Source organism: Zonotrichia albicollis, chromosome 21 (assembly GCF_047830755.1).
Source record: "Zonotrichia albicollis isolate bZonAlb1 chromosome 21, bZonAlb1.hap1, whole genome shotgun sequence".
Taxonomy (NCBI): domain Eukaryota; kingdom Metazoa; phylum Chordata; class Aves; order Passeriformes; family Passerellidae; genus Zonotrichia; species Zonotrichia albicollis.
The window spans coordinates 9467190-9482752 of NC_133839.1; the positions used below are offsets into that span (position 1 = coordinate 9467190).

At 49.7% G+C, this 15563-nt stretch overlaps 1 protein-coding gene across 2 annotated transcripts in view; it reads left to right on the forward strand.

Moving 5' to 3' along the window:
* COL5A1 (collagen type V alpha 1 chain) overlaps positions 1-15563 on the forward strand; it is a 150119-nt gene that overhangs the window by 69296 nt on the left and 65260 nt on the right. For both annotated transcript variants that reach the window (XM_074556412.1, XM_074556413.1), the window contains exons 5-11: positions 1040-1171; positions 3230-3376; positions 3489-3737; positions 6540-6692; positions 6966-7022; positions 11747-11788; positions 11988-12050. In XM_074556412.1, the coding sequence (XP_074412513.1) occupies positions 1040-1171; positions 3230-3376; positions 3489-3737; positions 6540-6692; positions 6966-7022; positions 11747-11788; positions 11988-12050 (843 nt within the window). The remainder of the gene's footprint in view (positions 1-1039; positions 1172-3229; positions 3377-3488; positions 3738-6539; positions 6693-6965; positions 7023-11746; positions 11789-11987; positions 12051-15563) is intronic.

Below are 15563 nucleotides of genomic sequence, written 5' to 3' on the forward strand. Positions count from 1 at the left end.
AGACCAGCTGGTGGGATGGGAGAAGCAGAGTAGTTTTGAGGCCAAAAAGCAGCTTTTGGGACTGGAGAGGGTGACTCTGCAGTCCTGGACAGGACCAGGTGGAAAGGAGTTGTTGTATTGCTGATTTGGGAGGGGGTACAAACACCTTCAGTTTTTGTTTTTATTTTTCCTGCACTTGGCTTTCTTGGGGCTGTCAGTGCTGTGGTACTGGGTGATTTGTCTTCTGGGGAGGTGGATTTGGGGCTGGTGATGAAGCACAGTGGGTTCACTAAATGAGCCTTGCTTGGTCTTATCCTATGCAAGCTGTTACAGCCCCAGAGCTCAGTCCCCAAGGGGACTGGGTGCCAGAAGCCAGCTCGCTCTCAGACCAAGGCCGCGGGTCAGCCCCTAGCAAGCAGGGAGATATTCAGCTCTTAGTGATCAGGCAGCTCTTGTGATTTCAGCTTTGCTTGCTAGGTAGCTTTTCCCTTGGCTTAAGGCTCCAGCAGACAGTAGAGAGAGGAGAAGCAGAGGACGCTGGCTGTTCCACGAGTATGGCTTTATTGTAGGGTCCGTGAAGGGTCTCAGCTCTTCTTCTTCCCAGTTAGCAGGGGTACAGTGTGCTACTGTTATACCCTTGGCCTGGATCCAATCCTGACCAATGGCAAAGGTGTTAGAGTGACCATAAGTGACCAATAGTAGGGTTTAACACAATATTGCCTTACATGGCTATAGGGATAAGGTACAAGGCGGATGTCCCTGGAGACAGGAAACTTCTTTGCTGCTGTGTCAGCATTCTATTCTCCAAGGGGCCCTGGCTAAACCTGAGGGGTTTACTACAGTTCACACCTTGTGAAGCAGCCCAAGAGAAGCAGCTGCTCCCTGGACATGGAGCTTTTCCCCTGGCTCATCCCAGGGGATGTGCCCATGTCAGGAAAATGGCCCTGCCACACATTTTGCTTTCCATTTCTTTGTGTTCCTGGCTTTGATTGCAGCCTCAGGCTGGTGTCTCCAGCAGCAGCAGCACCCATCCCTGACCCTCTGTGCTCCCTCCCTGCAGGGTGACATCCAGCAGCTCCTGATCGTGGCGGACCCGCGGGCAGCGCTGGAGTACTGTGAGCACTACAGCCCCGACTGTGACACCGCCATCCCCGACTCCCCCCAGTCCCAGGACCCCAACCAGGATGAATACGTGAGTCTCTGGGGGTGGTTTGGGGTGTAACCACCAATATTTGGGTTTATTTCACCCTCTCAAACACGTGGATCCTTCCTCCCGCTCAGCTTCCCCGCCATTCGTCTCCAGCGTCCAAGACAGGGATTGTTTATAGGATTTGCAAGTTCTGGGTTTGAGTCTTGGGAGTTTTCCTTCTTTCTGAGCTCCTTCCATTTCCAGAGACTGAAAGGAACATCCTTTTGGAGCTCAGAAACACAGGAGAGACAACGTGAGCCAAGTGGGGATTATTGACCTTCCCTGGCAGCTCCAGTCCTGTCCAGACCAGCACCGTTTCTAAATTTCCAGTTATGCTGTTGGACTTGTAAAAGGATTAAACAATTCTTTCTCAATACTCTGTGAAACAACAGGTGTTAAAGGAGGAAGAACCATTTTTCCCCTGGATTTCCTTTTAATCTCATTTTGGCAGAAATGCTCCCAAGTCATCCCTAGGTGCTGCTGTGCCCAATAATTTTTGTATGAAGGGTTCACCTCAGGCCTTTTCCTTAAAAAAAAAGAAACAAAATAATAAAGGCTGGTGCAGGATGCATTTATATGTTTGCTGCCCAATCAGAAATGCCTGGGTGTGGCTGAATTTACTGAGCATCACCTGAATTTTGCCCTTTTTAAAGAGCTTTCAGTTCACTGCAGTTGCTGTCTGGCATCCTGACTTCCTCTTGGGCTGATTTGCTTTCAGCTGAGCCCAGACCTGCAGGGTCAGGGAATCCCCATGAACCAGTAATGCCATCAGCCCTGCCAGTTTATCTTTGGGATTAAATTAATCCAGCACCTAAGCAGGGCTTTGGGATGCTCACGGCGAGGCGCAGCCCCAGGCGAGCGCCGCGCCCGCTCCGCCAGCGCTTCTGCAGAAACAATAAATAAGACAAATAAAACAGCACTTTGGTGGAAATCTGTGGCAGCAGGAAAATAAAACTCCTCTTTTGGAGCCAGCAGCCCAACAAGAGCTGGCTTGTCCCGAGGCTGTGTTGCTCCATGTAGGAACAACTCCTCCACGCGCCGGCGGCCGCTGCCAGGGAGCGCTGGGCTGGCGAGGAGCAGGGCCGTGCCCGCCTGGAACCAGCCTTTGTTTGGGTTTGCTGCTGGAGAGTGAGTGACTGACGCCCTGTGGGCAAGGCTGCAAGGATCTGCTCCTCCAAGGCCTCCAGCCTGCAGGCCTGGGGTGCCTGGGAAGTCACAGAGGTGCTGTGAGTGCAGGAATGGTGCTGGAGCGGCCGCAGGGCTCGCGGGCTTTCTGCTCCTCTCAAGGGGTCAGGTGTGTCAGGTCTGGGAGGTTTCAGCAATCCAAAGTTGAAAAAATATCATAAAGTCACTGGTTTGTGTTGGAGGGATCTTAAAGCTTGTCAGATTCCATCCCTTGCCAGGGCAGGGGTGCATTCCGCGATCCCAGGTTGCTCCATGTTCAGCCTGGCCATGGACACCTCCAGGGATGGAGCAGCCCCAGCTGCTCTGGGTGACCCATTCCAAGGGCTCCCTGCCTTCCCAGGGAGGAATTTCTCTCAAATATCCCCTTGGACACTTCCAGGGTTGGAGGGATCTTAAAGCTTATCAGATTCCATCCCTTGCCAGGGCAGGGGTGCGTTCTGCGATCCCAGGTTGCTCCATGTTCAACCTGGCCTTGGACACCTCCAGGGATGGAGCAGCCCCAGTTGCTCTGGGTGACCCATTCCAGGGAGGAATTTCTCCCAGATATCCCCTTGGACACCTCCAGGGATGGAGCAGCTCCAACTACTCGGGGTGACCCATTCCAGGGAGGAATTTCTCCCAAATATCCCCTTGGACACCTCCGGGGATGGAGCAGCCCCAGCTGCTCTGGGTGACCCATTCCAGGGAGGAATTTCTCCCAAATATCCCCTTGGACACCTCCGGGGATGGAGCAGCTCCAACTACTCGGGGTGACCCATTCCAGGGAGGAATTTGTCCCAGATATGCCATCAGTGTGAAGCTGTGATGTCCACAGGAGCTGCAGGGACACGCTGGGTGCTCCCCCCTCATTCCCTGCTTCTCCTCCTCTCCCTGCAGTACACGGACGGGGAGGGAGAAGGTGACACTTACTACTACGAGTACCCCTACTACGAGGATGTGGACGAAGCTGTCAAACCAGAAAGCCCCACCACCAAACCCAGCCCTCCTGATGTGGCTGCTGGAGAGAAACCCGAAACCAAGCAGGTACTGAGGCAGGTCCTGGCAGGGGTGTGGGGGCTGAGCCTTTGTAAAGGGGAGGATGATGCAGAATGGTTTTGTTCTCTGATCGTGGTGCTTTATTTCCCACATTTAACAGGATAATCCAGCTCCCACAGCACCCCCTGAGAGAGGGAACCCCGGGAAGCAAGCCAAGGAGGATGGAGCAGTGGATGATCCCCTGGTTGATGAGTACAACTACGAGACCATCAACGAGGAGTATTTTACTCCAATGCCCTATGAAGACATCAACTACAACGAGGAAATCGATCCCCAGGGTGGCCTCACTGAAAATGCAGTGGAAGCTGAGCTCCCCACGAGCACTGTCGTCACCTACAATGAGACTGATGTAATTTTAATTCATTAATTTTAATTTTTTTTTAATTAATTCTGCTGTTTCATAGCCCTGGAAGCAAAGGAGACAGGAGCAGCCAGATGGTAAATCCATAAGTGGTTCAGGCAGCTGCAGGGAGAGGAAGTTTCTTGGAAAATGTTTTCACTCCACATTTTTCAGGGTGGGGAACGCAGATATTTAGAATTTGGTTAAGGATTATTCCCCTGGAAAAAGCTGCTCGTATTGACATCTGCATTTCCTCGGGTGAAGTGATTGTCTGACAAAAAGAGAAATGAGGGTTGCTGTTAAAATCTCAGTAAAAGCCTTTTATCCCAAAGTTATTAATATAAATCCTTAAAATGTTGATTTGCTGGAGAACATCAATATTTTTCATTTTGCCATTTCCACTGAAAAGCATTTTTATGTTTTTCAGTTTGTTTTTTTTTTAAAAAAACAATTTCAACACTGAAACACAGCCTTGATTCTAAAACTGCTGCATCCACCTGGAGTGAACTCCTTTATTGTGTGCATGGATCTGCCCAGATCTGGGATCAGCCCAGACCCCACAGCTTTCTCTGCTGGAAAATTGAACTTTTACCTCCCCACACTTCAATAACCTCCAGCTGAAATGCTGCACTCCAGACCCTCCTGTGCTTAAGTTCTTGCTTTTTATGTTGATGCTGAAACAGGTGAATATTGGTGGGACTGAGATGAATTTTTGGGGAGCTGGATGCTCACAGAGCGAGGAAATAATGGCATTAAATGGGCAAATCCTTCATTATCCAGGAGCAGCAGCATGGGAATCAAGGTTGGGATAATGTGGAATTGTTCTCTGAGCAACCTGCTCTGGTGGAAGATGTCTCTGGTTTGGAACTGGTTGAGCTTTCAAGTCCTTCCAGCCCACACCATTCCATGTTCCTGTAATGCTCCCAAATCCCATCTTAATTCCCAGGAAAATCCTGGGGATGCTTTCTCCAGTGGAGAATTATTTGTTGTGGGGCTGTCACAATTCAAGGCCGGCAAAAGAGACAGCAAAAGTTGGCCAGGATCCCTGGAGGTGGAAATTAGAGGGAAAAATGTCCAAGCAAAGATCTGAGAAGCTGGAGAGAGGCAGTTGCAGATCCAAGGGCAGGGGGGGATCCAGTCCAGCCAAAATGGGCAGGAGGAGATTGGAGAGCCCAAAATGCACAGGGAGGAAAGGAAAAGGCTCCAGGAATGGAGGGAGACAACGGGAGGGAACCCATGGATGGGAAAGTTTTCCATTTCCTCACCAAGGGCCAGAAATCTTTGGCCAAGCTTGGATTTCTAAGAGAGAGAAATTAAAGATTGGATAGAGGGGCCTTAAATAAAAAAGTGGAAGAAGAAGGAGGAGGTTTCAAGGGCCACTTTAGTTGTTAAGGAAAGGAAATAGAGGAGGGAAGCTCAGGCAGGGAACTGCCCACTTACTCCAAATATCATCTTTCCATGCAAATAGACCTGAGGACCTCAATTAAAATATCAAACCAGACATTTTTGATATTCATTTCGTGCAATTTGCTGTTATCCTCAAAGCCTTAGAGGCAGATGAGATTTTTTTTTTTAGATTAGGGTTTTAATGTTTCAAAGTGCAAAACCAGGTGAAATATTTCAGCCAGGATAAAAGGGGGGGGTGTGATAGTAACAGATCCATTTGAACCAGCCCAAAGGAAAAACAATCCTGACTTTTGCAAGTTTTCTAATTAAATAAATGCCAAACTATAATTTCTTCCAAGGCCAGTTGGTGTTTGCAGAGCTAAGAGAAGGTGGGCTGGTGAGTACCTTAGTTCTAGGCTTAATCTTAATTTAAAACCTCCTGAATTTAGACCCAGATGTTCATGTTTATGACTCCTGAGCAGTTTTGGCATACAAAGAAATCTGGAAGTTATGATGACACTGAAGTGACTTTGAATCCGTAGTAGTGAGGAGCTATTTCTCTAGGAAGCACTGGAAAGAATTCAATTTCTGGACTATTTTGGTCATTACCTGGATAAGAAAGAAACCAAATAAACCTCAGCAGCACATGTTGTTCTTTGCAGGGCTGCTCAGAGCCAGGGGTGCCAAAGGGCTGAGCCTGCCAGGCTGCTGGGAGAGCAGCAAGGAAATTCTGAGCCCTGTCTGGATGTCCTTGCTGTGCTCCGTGGCATCTGAAGGGATTCTGAGAGGACTCAGGGGTTGAGGCATCAGATTTGGAACAGCTTTCTGCTCCTTGCATGGGCCCAGGCACAGATTGGATCCCAGACTAAACAAACAGGAGGCTCCCACAGAAGTGAACTGGGGTTTTTCCACATTTCCTGTGTAATTGGACACTGACAGTGACACATCCTGGGTTTGGTGTGCATCTGAAATCTGGGAGCGGATGTGGGACTCCTTGGCCCTGATAATCCAGGGTCTCCAGCACCAGGGCTGGGAGAGATGAGGAGGATTTGGAGCCTGAAACTTCCATTACCTCTTCCTTCAGGCATTTGCAGTTTGCTCCTGACACGAGCTTTGTGCTGTGTTGTGTTTTCCTCACTCCAGTTTTTCTACTCACAGTGTTTTACTGGGGATCAGTGAAGAAATCCCAGGGAAAGCCAGAGCGTGTATTTGACATGAAGCTTCTCCCATCTGTCTTCCTGCTGTTGGAGAAGTCACTGGAGACTTAAAAATTCCAGAATTTAACTTTTCCCCGGGTTTTCCCCTTGTCAGTGTTATTAAAAAGCATCCTCATTTTGCAAAAATCACTCCCTTAATCTGACAACAATTAATATTCCAGCATGGAGAGAATTCCAGCCTGACCCATTGCTGCTCTTTCCTCTCCAGGCTGCTCAAGGAGGGGATGACCTGGATAAAGATTTCACTGAGGAAACCATAAAGGAATATGATGGGAATTATTATGACAGTTATTACGACCGGACAGCCTCTCCTGACATTGGCCCAGGCATGCCAGCCAACCAGGACACCATCTACGAAGGGGTGAGAGGCTTTCTGCTCCATCCACCAACATTCTGCTTCAAAATGTTGATCCTTCCATAATTTAGAGCAGAATTAGTGCAAAAAAAAAAAAGGATTAACCCACTTGAAAGTTGTATTTAAACAAAGAGGAGCTGCCCTGGGTGTTTCCTGCAGGAACCTCAGCAGGGCTGTGCCAGGAGCTCCAATTCCTGCTGGGATTGGTGGTGATGATGATGATGATGATGATGTGGCAATGTCCTCTCTGACTGGTTTGTGTTTCCCTGTGTCCCACAGATTGGTGGCCCCCGGGGTGAGAAGGGGCAGAAGGGGGAACCTGCCATCATTGAGCCGGTAAGGAACACCTGAGTTTGGGGTTTTGTTGGTTTTTCCCCCCGTGGAAAAAGGTTCAGACAATTTTTTTCTCATTGGGACAGCTGGGAGGAAAACTCCCCATGAAAGAATTCCCTGTTCATTGAATAAACCACTGTAATTATATAATTTTATTTTAAAGCTTCAAGGAGCGACCTAAATCGTGAAGGAAGTGCAAGAATTCCCATGAAATCTCTCGTTTAGCAAAATCAAACCTGGGACTGGAGTGTTGGGCAGGGGACAGCTCTCATCCCTCAGGAGTTTGGGAGCATCCAGGTTGTATCCTGCCCTGAACTCCCAGCTTGGGGCTGCCTTTAATTGTGCCTCCAATGGGAATAATTTTATCCCTGTGGGAATAAAAGGAATATAAAATAAATCCCTGCAGCACAAAGCTGTGGAGAGGTTTGTTCCTGCACCAGCTCCACAGTCCCACTGTGTGTGGGACCCTTTTCCTTTGTATTTCTGGCCTGATTTTGAGGTTGATTTTCCTTCTAAAGAACAATTCCAAGCTGTGGGTGCCCTCTGCAAAAGTGGGTGCCCAACCCAGCACCCCAAGGTGGAGAAGGATCTCTTGGCTGAGGAGTTCCTGTGAGCAGAGCAAAAGGCTCTTGGTAAATTCCCATTTTTCCCCTCTCTGTATGCCAGGATGCCCAGGTGCCCCATCCCTGCTCCTCCCAGGCTGGAATTGGGGATCAGCTCCTCACACCCACCTGCCCCAGCCCTGTCCCTGTGGGCTGAGCTCCTGCTGGCTGCACACCCACAGCTCAATTAACCTCAATTAAGCTTCACAGTCCCACCAGCTTTTCCTTTGTGGAACCCTCTTCCTTTGTATTTCTGGCCTGATTTTGAGGTTGATTTTCCATCTAAAGAACAGTTCCAAGCTGTGGGTGCCCTCTGCAAAAGCTGTGGGTGCCCAACCCAGCACCCCAAGGTGGGGAAGGAACCTCATGGTGGGGCTGGCTCAGGGGTTCCTGTGAGCAGAGCAAGAAGCTCTTGGTAAATTCCCATTTTTCCCCTCTCTGCGTGCCAGGATGCCCAGGTGCCCCATTCCTGCTCCTCCCAGGCTGGAATTGGGGATCAGCTCCTCACACCCACCTGCCCCAGCCCTGTCCCTGTGGGCTGAGCTCCTGCTGGCTGCACACCCACAGCTCAATTAACCTCAATTGAGCTTCACAGTCCCACCAGCTTTTCCTTTGTGGAACCCTCTTCCATTGTATTTCTGGCCTGATTTTGAGGTTGATTTTCCGTCTAAAGAACAATTCCAAGCTGTGGGTGCCCAACCCAGCACCCCAAGGTGGGGAAGGAACCTCATGGTGGGGCTGGCTCAGGGGTTCCTGTGAGCAGAGCAAGAAGCTCTTGGTAAATTCCCATTTTTCCCCTCTCTGCATGCCAGGATGCCCAGGTGCCCCATCCCTGCTCCTCCCAGGCTGGAATTGGGGATCAGCTCCTCACACCCACCTGCCCCAGCCCTGTCCCTGTGGGCTGAGCTCCTGCTGGCTGCACACCCACAGCTCAATTAACCTCATTTTCCTTGGCAGGGGGCCAGCACAGCACTGCCCATCATCCTCAGGCCATTATTTCCCTTCTAATTTTTCCTCCTTTTCCTCTTTCACCTGAAATTTCTGCAGGTGCTGGGGTGCAGAAGCGTGGCTTCAAAACTCCAATTTAGCCCCTTGCAAAAACATTTCTGACCTTTCCTTCCTCCTCTTCCTTTCTGGGTCTCTCACTCTGCAAACAAAAGGAGGAGCCAGCGATTTCCTTATCAGAGGGGTGGGAGGGGAAGAGAAGGGGGGCAGCCAGACCCCACGAAGATGATGGCACAAGCCCAGCCTGAAAAGCTACAAAGCGAACAAAATAGTTAAGTTTAATCATCCAGAAAGAATTTGGCCGCCTTTGCTATTTCAAAACACTGGAGCATGGATGGCTTTTGCCAGAAAGTAAACAAGACCAAATGCTGCCTTCTCTCTCTCCGTGCAGCTCCTCTTGAGCAGGGAAATTCGGATTTGCTGTGCTCTTTAGCTCATTTTTTATTTTTTTTTCCCCAGTTTTTGATGGGAGCTGCAGGAGAAGGGAAATAAAACCCAAGCACAAAGTTGGATTCTGGTGGATTTTTGCTCCTTGCCTTTCAAACCCAGCTGTCCTTCAATCCTTGCTCTGTGCTGACACTTGCTGGAGGCAGCGGGGCAGGGCAGGGGCGGGAGGGATGGAGAGGAGGGATGCAGGGATCCCAAATGTCCCAGCTGTGGGGTCACCAGGCTGCTGGCACCTCCTCAGAGCCCTCTGTCCTTTTGGGGGGACCCCGGTGCTCCCCTTTAGGGAGGGTTTGCTCGGCACCTCTGAATTGCAGCAGGATTTTGTGCTGGTTTTGGGATGTTGGCTTCATTTGTGGGTGTTGTCTGCAGTGGAACCCTGTTTTCCCCTGGGACAATCCCAAATCCACAGTTATCTTGCCCCCCTCAATGGGATCACCCCACTGGTGCTGTCCTTAAAACCCTGCCACGTTTCCATCGCTCCCATTGATGAACATCCATGGGAACACAGGAGGTTTCCTGCCAAGGACAATCTCCAGATGTCCCCAAGGCCCCAGCTCGACATAAACCAGCAGATAAATATGGGAAGATGCCAAGGATGTTTGCATCCCAAATGGGCCAATTATCCCTGACCCTTCCCCCTGGGGAGGAGCGTGCTGGGGAGCAGAGCCTTGGTGCTGTGTGTGCTCACAGCAGGACCCCAAAAACCTCCTGTGTGGGCTGGGATTCTCTGCACCCTGACTAATTCCTGGTTTAGAACCTGTCACACCAGAATGTGTCACCACTGGTCCTGAAAAGGATGGATTTTGGGTTGTTCACATGCTGGGAGCACAACAAGGATGGATTTTGGAGTGTCCATATGCTGGAATCTCAAGAAGATGCATCCAAAATCCATCATTTTGAAGTGTCTATATGCTGGGATGGATTTTGGGGTGTCCATATGCTGGGATCTCAACGAAGATCCATCCAAAATCCATCATTTTGAAGTGTCTATATGCTGGGATGGATTTTGGAGTGTCCATATGCTGGGATCTCCACAAAGGATAGGTTTGGGGGTGTCCATATGCTGGGATCTCAAGGAGAATGGGTTTTGGGGTGTCCATATGCTGGGAGCTCAACAAGAATGGGTTTTGGGTTGTTCATATGCTGAGACCTCAAGAAGATCCATCCAAAATCCATAATTTTGAAGTGTCTGGATGCTGGAAGGGATTTTGGGGTGTCCATATGCTGGGATCTCAACAAGGATGGATTTTGGGTTTTCCATATGATGAGATCTCAAGAAGGATGGGTTTTGAGGTGTCCTTATGCTTTGCTCTCAAGAAGATCCACCCAAAATCCATCATTTTGGGGTATCCATGAGCTGTGATCTCTGGTCTTTCCCTGAGGACAGGCGTGTGGAACTCACCTCTAATTCCCACCCAGTGAAACATTTCCATGGCTGCAGCTGCAATGGACATGACCATGACCTGAATTCCTCCCTGGTGAGGAGCTGCAGAGCCCTTTCTGTGGTGGCAGCAGCAAATTCCCCCTCACATCAAGCTGTGAGATTTGAAATGCCGTAGCAATGAGTGTGGGCACCAGGAAAGGCAGAGAACTGAGCTGGCCGTGCATTTTTTGGTACAGAAGCCCTGATGGAAGCAGGGCTGGGTCATGGCAGGCTGCTTTGGGTTATTTTTTTGCTGCTCTGGGCTGTGGGAGTGTGGTTTTTGGGGCAGGAATGCCTGGATTTTCCTGCAGACATTTCAGATTCGTTCAGCTCGGCTGGAGTGGGGTCAGCTGAGGATTTTGGCACCAGAGCCTGAGAACAATTTAGGGTGACCCCAAAGCAGCTCCTGCTGCTCATCCATAGATTTTTACAGGATTCCATCCCTTAGGAAAAATGTCCCTGTTTGCCACAGGTGAGCTGGGAATTGCTGACTCCACCTGAGCTGCTTTATCTCAGAGATGGAAGGGACAGAGCTCTTCCCAAACCATTCCCCTGAAAAACATTTCCAGGTGGATTGGGAGTTTCTTTCCGACTTTAACATACTCATGAGAGAAAAAAACAACCCAAACCTTAATTTTCCTGAGTGCATGATAGATCTGATCTAAAGTGATGACAAAATATTTAGATTGAGGAGGTTGCAGTAACAATATCCCAGAATTTTTCCCACACAGCGATTTCCTACGTTCACAGAGGAAATCACAGTGTGCAGCCTGCTGGAAAAAATCACTTAAAAACCACCTTGCAGCTTGATTGCTAACTTCTTGTTAAGCTCTTTAGGGCTAGGAAAAGCTTTATTCCTCAAGCTCCAGCACCACCAAGGCTGGACAAAGTCCAGGATTTGCTTTTCCCCTGGCTCTGAGCAAAGGGAGAAGGGGAAGGTGATGCTGGGGAAGGTGATGCTGTGCTGGGGCTGATGCTGGGAGTGAGGGCTGGGATTTAATAACACATTATTTGGGATTTAATAACACATTATTTGGGATTTAATTACACATTATTTGGCTTTTCCATGATCCTCTGCACCTCTGGAAGAAGTCATCCAGAAGAAGTGCAAACCCTCCAGCTCTGGGACGTCTCCAAGCAGCAGCAAGAGCTGAAATATTTAGGCCCAGCTCAAGCACTGGGCATTTCCCTGTGGACAAAATGACTTTGTGGATGTGTCTAATCCTGTTTTTTTCCTTCCTCTTGCTCAGGGAATGCTGGTGGAAGGCCCCCCAGGTCCTGAAGGCCCAGCAGTAAGTGGCATTTTCCCCCTGCTCCTTGGGCTCTGCTGCTCCCATCTGCCACACACGTGCACAGGGAGAGCTTTGGGGTGGATTTTGTGGTGCAAAGAATAAACAGAGAGCTTTTCCTGCTGCTCCTAGAAACCTGCTACAAATAATAACACATTTTCTTTTGTGGCTTAGGGTTATTTTCCCTCCTTTTCTCTGCCAGGGCCTTCCAGGACCTCCAGGACCAACTGGACCCGTGGGCTTGATGGGTGACCCAGGGGAGAGGGTGAGTGCCCGTGGCTTTCTCCTCTTGGCTGGACTTTGGGTGGGTTGGTGGGGCTGTGGGGTATCCCTGGAGCCTTCAAATCCTGTTAAAATCCTATTAAAATCCTGTTAAAATCCCGTTTATACTGTGAGAGCAGCTCCCAAAGGAGTTCATGGTGGGATGCAGGGCAGGGCAGGTGCTGGGGCATTCCCATGGCACCGTCCCCAGCCTGGGCACTGCCTTTGTTTTAGGTCAGGTTCTTTGTTGCCTCCTTGGTCCCTGTGGTTGCTGCACTGCCCCTTTTCCCCTGGAGCAGTGCTGGGAGGACCCTCCCCTGCATTGCACTGCTGCTGATGGAGCACAAATCCCATTTCTGGTGCCTGGGACATGATTGAGGACGAGGGGCCCTGCCTGAGCACCATCCATCTCTGCCAGCCAGCTCAGAAATCAATCCAGGCTCAGCCCTGGGGGCTCCTGGGCCTGGCTTAACCCTTGTGGGCCTGCACTGTGCCCACACAGGAGCTCTGCAGCCTGGGTTCACAGAGAGGGGGTGAGCTGGGCATGGTTTGCATCTCTCAGTGGTCCAGGGCAAGCTCCAAAAATCCTTTTTTGGCTTCTGAGTATTTTCAGAGTGCTGTTTTTCCCTGTGGCCTCATCCCTTTCTTGGTTTGCATCTCTCATTGGTCCCCTAAAATTCCTCGTTTGGCTTCTGAATATTTCCAGGGTGCTGTTTTTCCCTGCCTGTCTTGGTTTTCATCTCTCATTTTTAGGGCGAGCCCTAAAAATCCTCATTTGGCTTCTGAATATTCCCAGGGTGCTGTTTTCCCTGCGGCCTCTTCCCTGTCTCAGTTTCCATCTCTCAGTGAGTGGTCCAGAGCAAACCCTAAAAATCCTCATTTAAATTTTGAATATTCCCAGGGTGCTGTTTTCCCTGTGGCATCATCCCTGTCTCAGTTTGCATCTCTCAGGGGTCCAGGGCAAGCCCCAAAAATCCTTTTTTCGCTTCTGAATAATTCCAGGGTGCTGTTTTCCCCTGTAGCTTCATCCCTGTCTTGGTTTCCAACTCTCAGTGGTCAAGGGCAAGCCCTAAAAATCCTCATTTGAATTTTGAATATTCCCAAGGTGCTGTTTTCCCTGTGGCCTCATCCCTGTCTCCATCATTGATGCTCAGCTCTCCCTTCTCCTGCTGCATTCCTGGCAGGCTGGATGCTGGCCCTGGGGACAGGGACACTCCTCCTGTCATGTGTCCAGGCAGATGCAGATATTTGCTGGCCAAGCTCCTCTGGAACAGCCCTGCAGAGCCAAGCAGCAGCAGCAGCCACTCTGAGAGGAATAATTTGCATTCTAGGACAGGCTGCAGCAGTGTCCAGAGCAGAGTGTAACCCAGCATAGGGTGCAGAGAGAAGTGATGAACTCGCTGCAACTGTATTAAAACCCTCCTTTTCAATTAGAGCAGCTCCTCTTTTAATTTGTTTATTATTAACCCTGAGAGTGTGGCTCATGAATTTACATGACCCTTCCCTGGGTACAGCGAGGAACATTCCCTCTGCCTGCATCTGATAAAGAGATTTTTTATCTGCTCTCAGGCAGGTGCAATGAATTAACAGCCCAACAATAGTCAGCTCTGTTAATATTGGCCAACACTCATTTAGCTCTGGTTTATTCATTGTAAGAAAAAAAAAAAAAAAAGAAGAAGAAAGAGCTTTATTTGCTTTATTTATTTAAAGCTTCTTGCACGATCAGGAGGCACAGAGGAGTTTGTGTCAGCAGCAGAGCTGAGGAGCAGCCTGGGTGTGGGAGGCTCCAGAGGGCTCAGGATGCTTTGGGATGACTTAGGCAGCAGTGGGAAGGAGGAAATATGGCACTGAGGAGAGCAGGGAGCTGTTCCATGGGGGCTCCAGACTGGCAGGAAGGAAGTGGGAAAATGTGTTGTTTGGAAGGGGGTGAGCTGCAGCATTGGAGCAAACTGCAGTGCCCTCACCCACCCTGGGTTTGGTTGGAAATTTGGGTGTCTGGGTGCTCTGGGACTCATCACAAAATATCTGCACCTTCCAAAGCCATCAGTCACTGAATCCCAAGGGAATCACTCCCCTGAGCACATTTTGGCACCTCAAAAGTGCAACAGGATCCCTAAAAGGCATTACTAAAAATCCTGATTTGGCTTCTGATTGCTTCCAGGGTGGTGCTTTTTCCAAATGCTCCCTTAACTCAGAGACCTCCAAAACTGCCATAAACATCTCCTATGATGTAATTTTCTGACCAGGACTGAAAAACAACCAGGGAGAGATGGTGAATGCTGAGGCTCCTGAGTGCTTCCAGTGCTGCTTTTCCCAAATGCCCCCTTAACTCAGAGACCCCCAAAAGTGCCATAAACATCTCCTATTATGTAATTTTCTGACCAAAATTTTCTGATTTTCAACCAGCCAGGGAGAGAGAGACATACTTGGTGAATGCTGAGGCTCAGCACCCTCCACACAGACACCCCCAGGTTTCAGTTTAACCCTTCCATGGCAATGTTAGCCCAGGGTTTGCATTTCAAATGCAAGTTGCAGTCCCCATCCATGCCTGGCTGCTGTATTTCAGCAAATCCCCATTTCCATAAGGAGAGGCACACGGATTTACACCCAGCCCCTGGCAGGCTGCATTTCTTCCAGGCATTCATGAATTTAAATTTCCAAAGTGCTTTATGGGGTTGATTTTCCTGTGTTTCATTGCTCACCCCCCTCTGCTGGTCCATTCCACCAGGAAAAGACCTCCCACACCCAGCCTGAAACAAAAAGAGGCATTTATGGATAAAAGCACTGCATCAACACTTGTCAGGAGAGATAAACAAGCTCAGCCCTGCTCCACCATAGGCAGGGCTGGAGTTATAGGAGGAGAGGGAGAGAAAAGAAGGTTTATCATACAAAACAAGCCTGGCCTAAATGATTTGTGCCATTTCTGCTCCAATAGAAGGGTGTGGGATGGGCTCTCAGTGGGGTTGAGAGCCCTGGTGTGGGCCAGGCTCAGCAAATTGTGGATGTCAAGCCTGCCTGGAGAAATGGATGTTCTGGAGAGTTCTGCAGCCACCCCTGGGCACTGCTGGGATTTTCCCTGGTGTTTTCCTGCTGCTCCAGCCCTGGGAGCAGCGTTGTTGTTAATCCAGGCCAGTCATGGCGGGGCCTTGTTGTTAATGCAGGCCTTGTCCTCATGGGGCTGGGACAGGGCCAGCCCTGCTGGGGACAGCACAGCCCTGGCCAGGCTGGGGCAGCTCCTCACCCCACCAGGGTTGGGCTCTGATTCCTGCTGGGAACCTCAGCCTGAGTGGTTTGGGTTTGTTTTAAGGGGAGGGAATTAGAGAATTGTGAAGTTGGACATGGAAGAGGGAGCAGAGAGATGTGGGGTGGGGAGATCCTGCTGGAAGGGTGTGAGGCAAGGATAAAGCACCAGATCCTTTGGTTTGGTGCTCTGTTGGGTTGTTTTATTCAAATATTCTGATTTTTAGGTACTGTGTTGCCTATTTGGCCTTCCCACCTTTATCCACCTCCTTTGTAG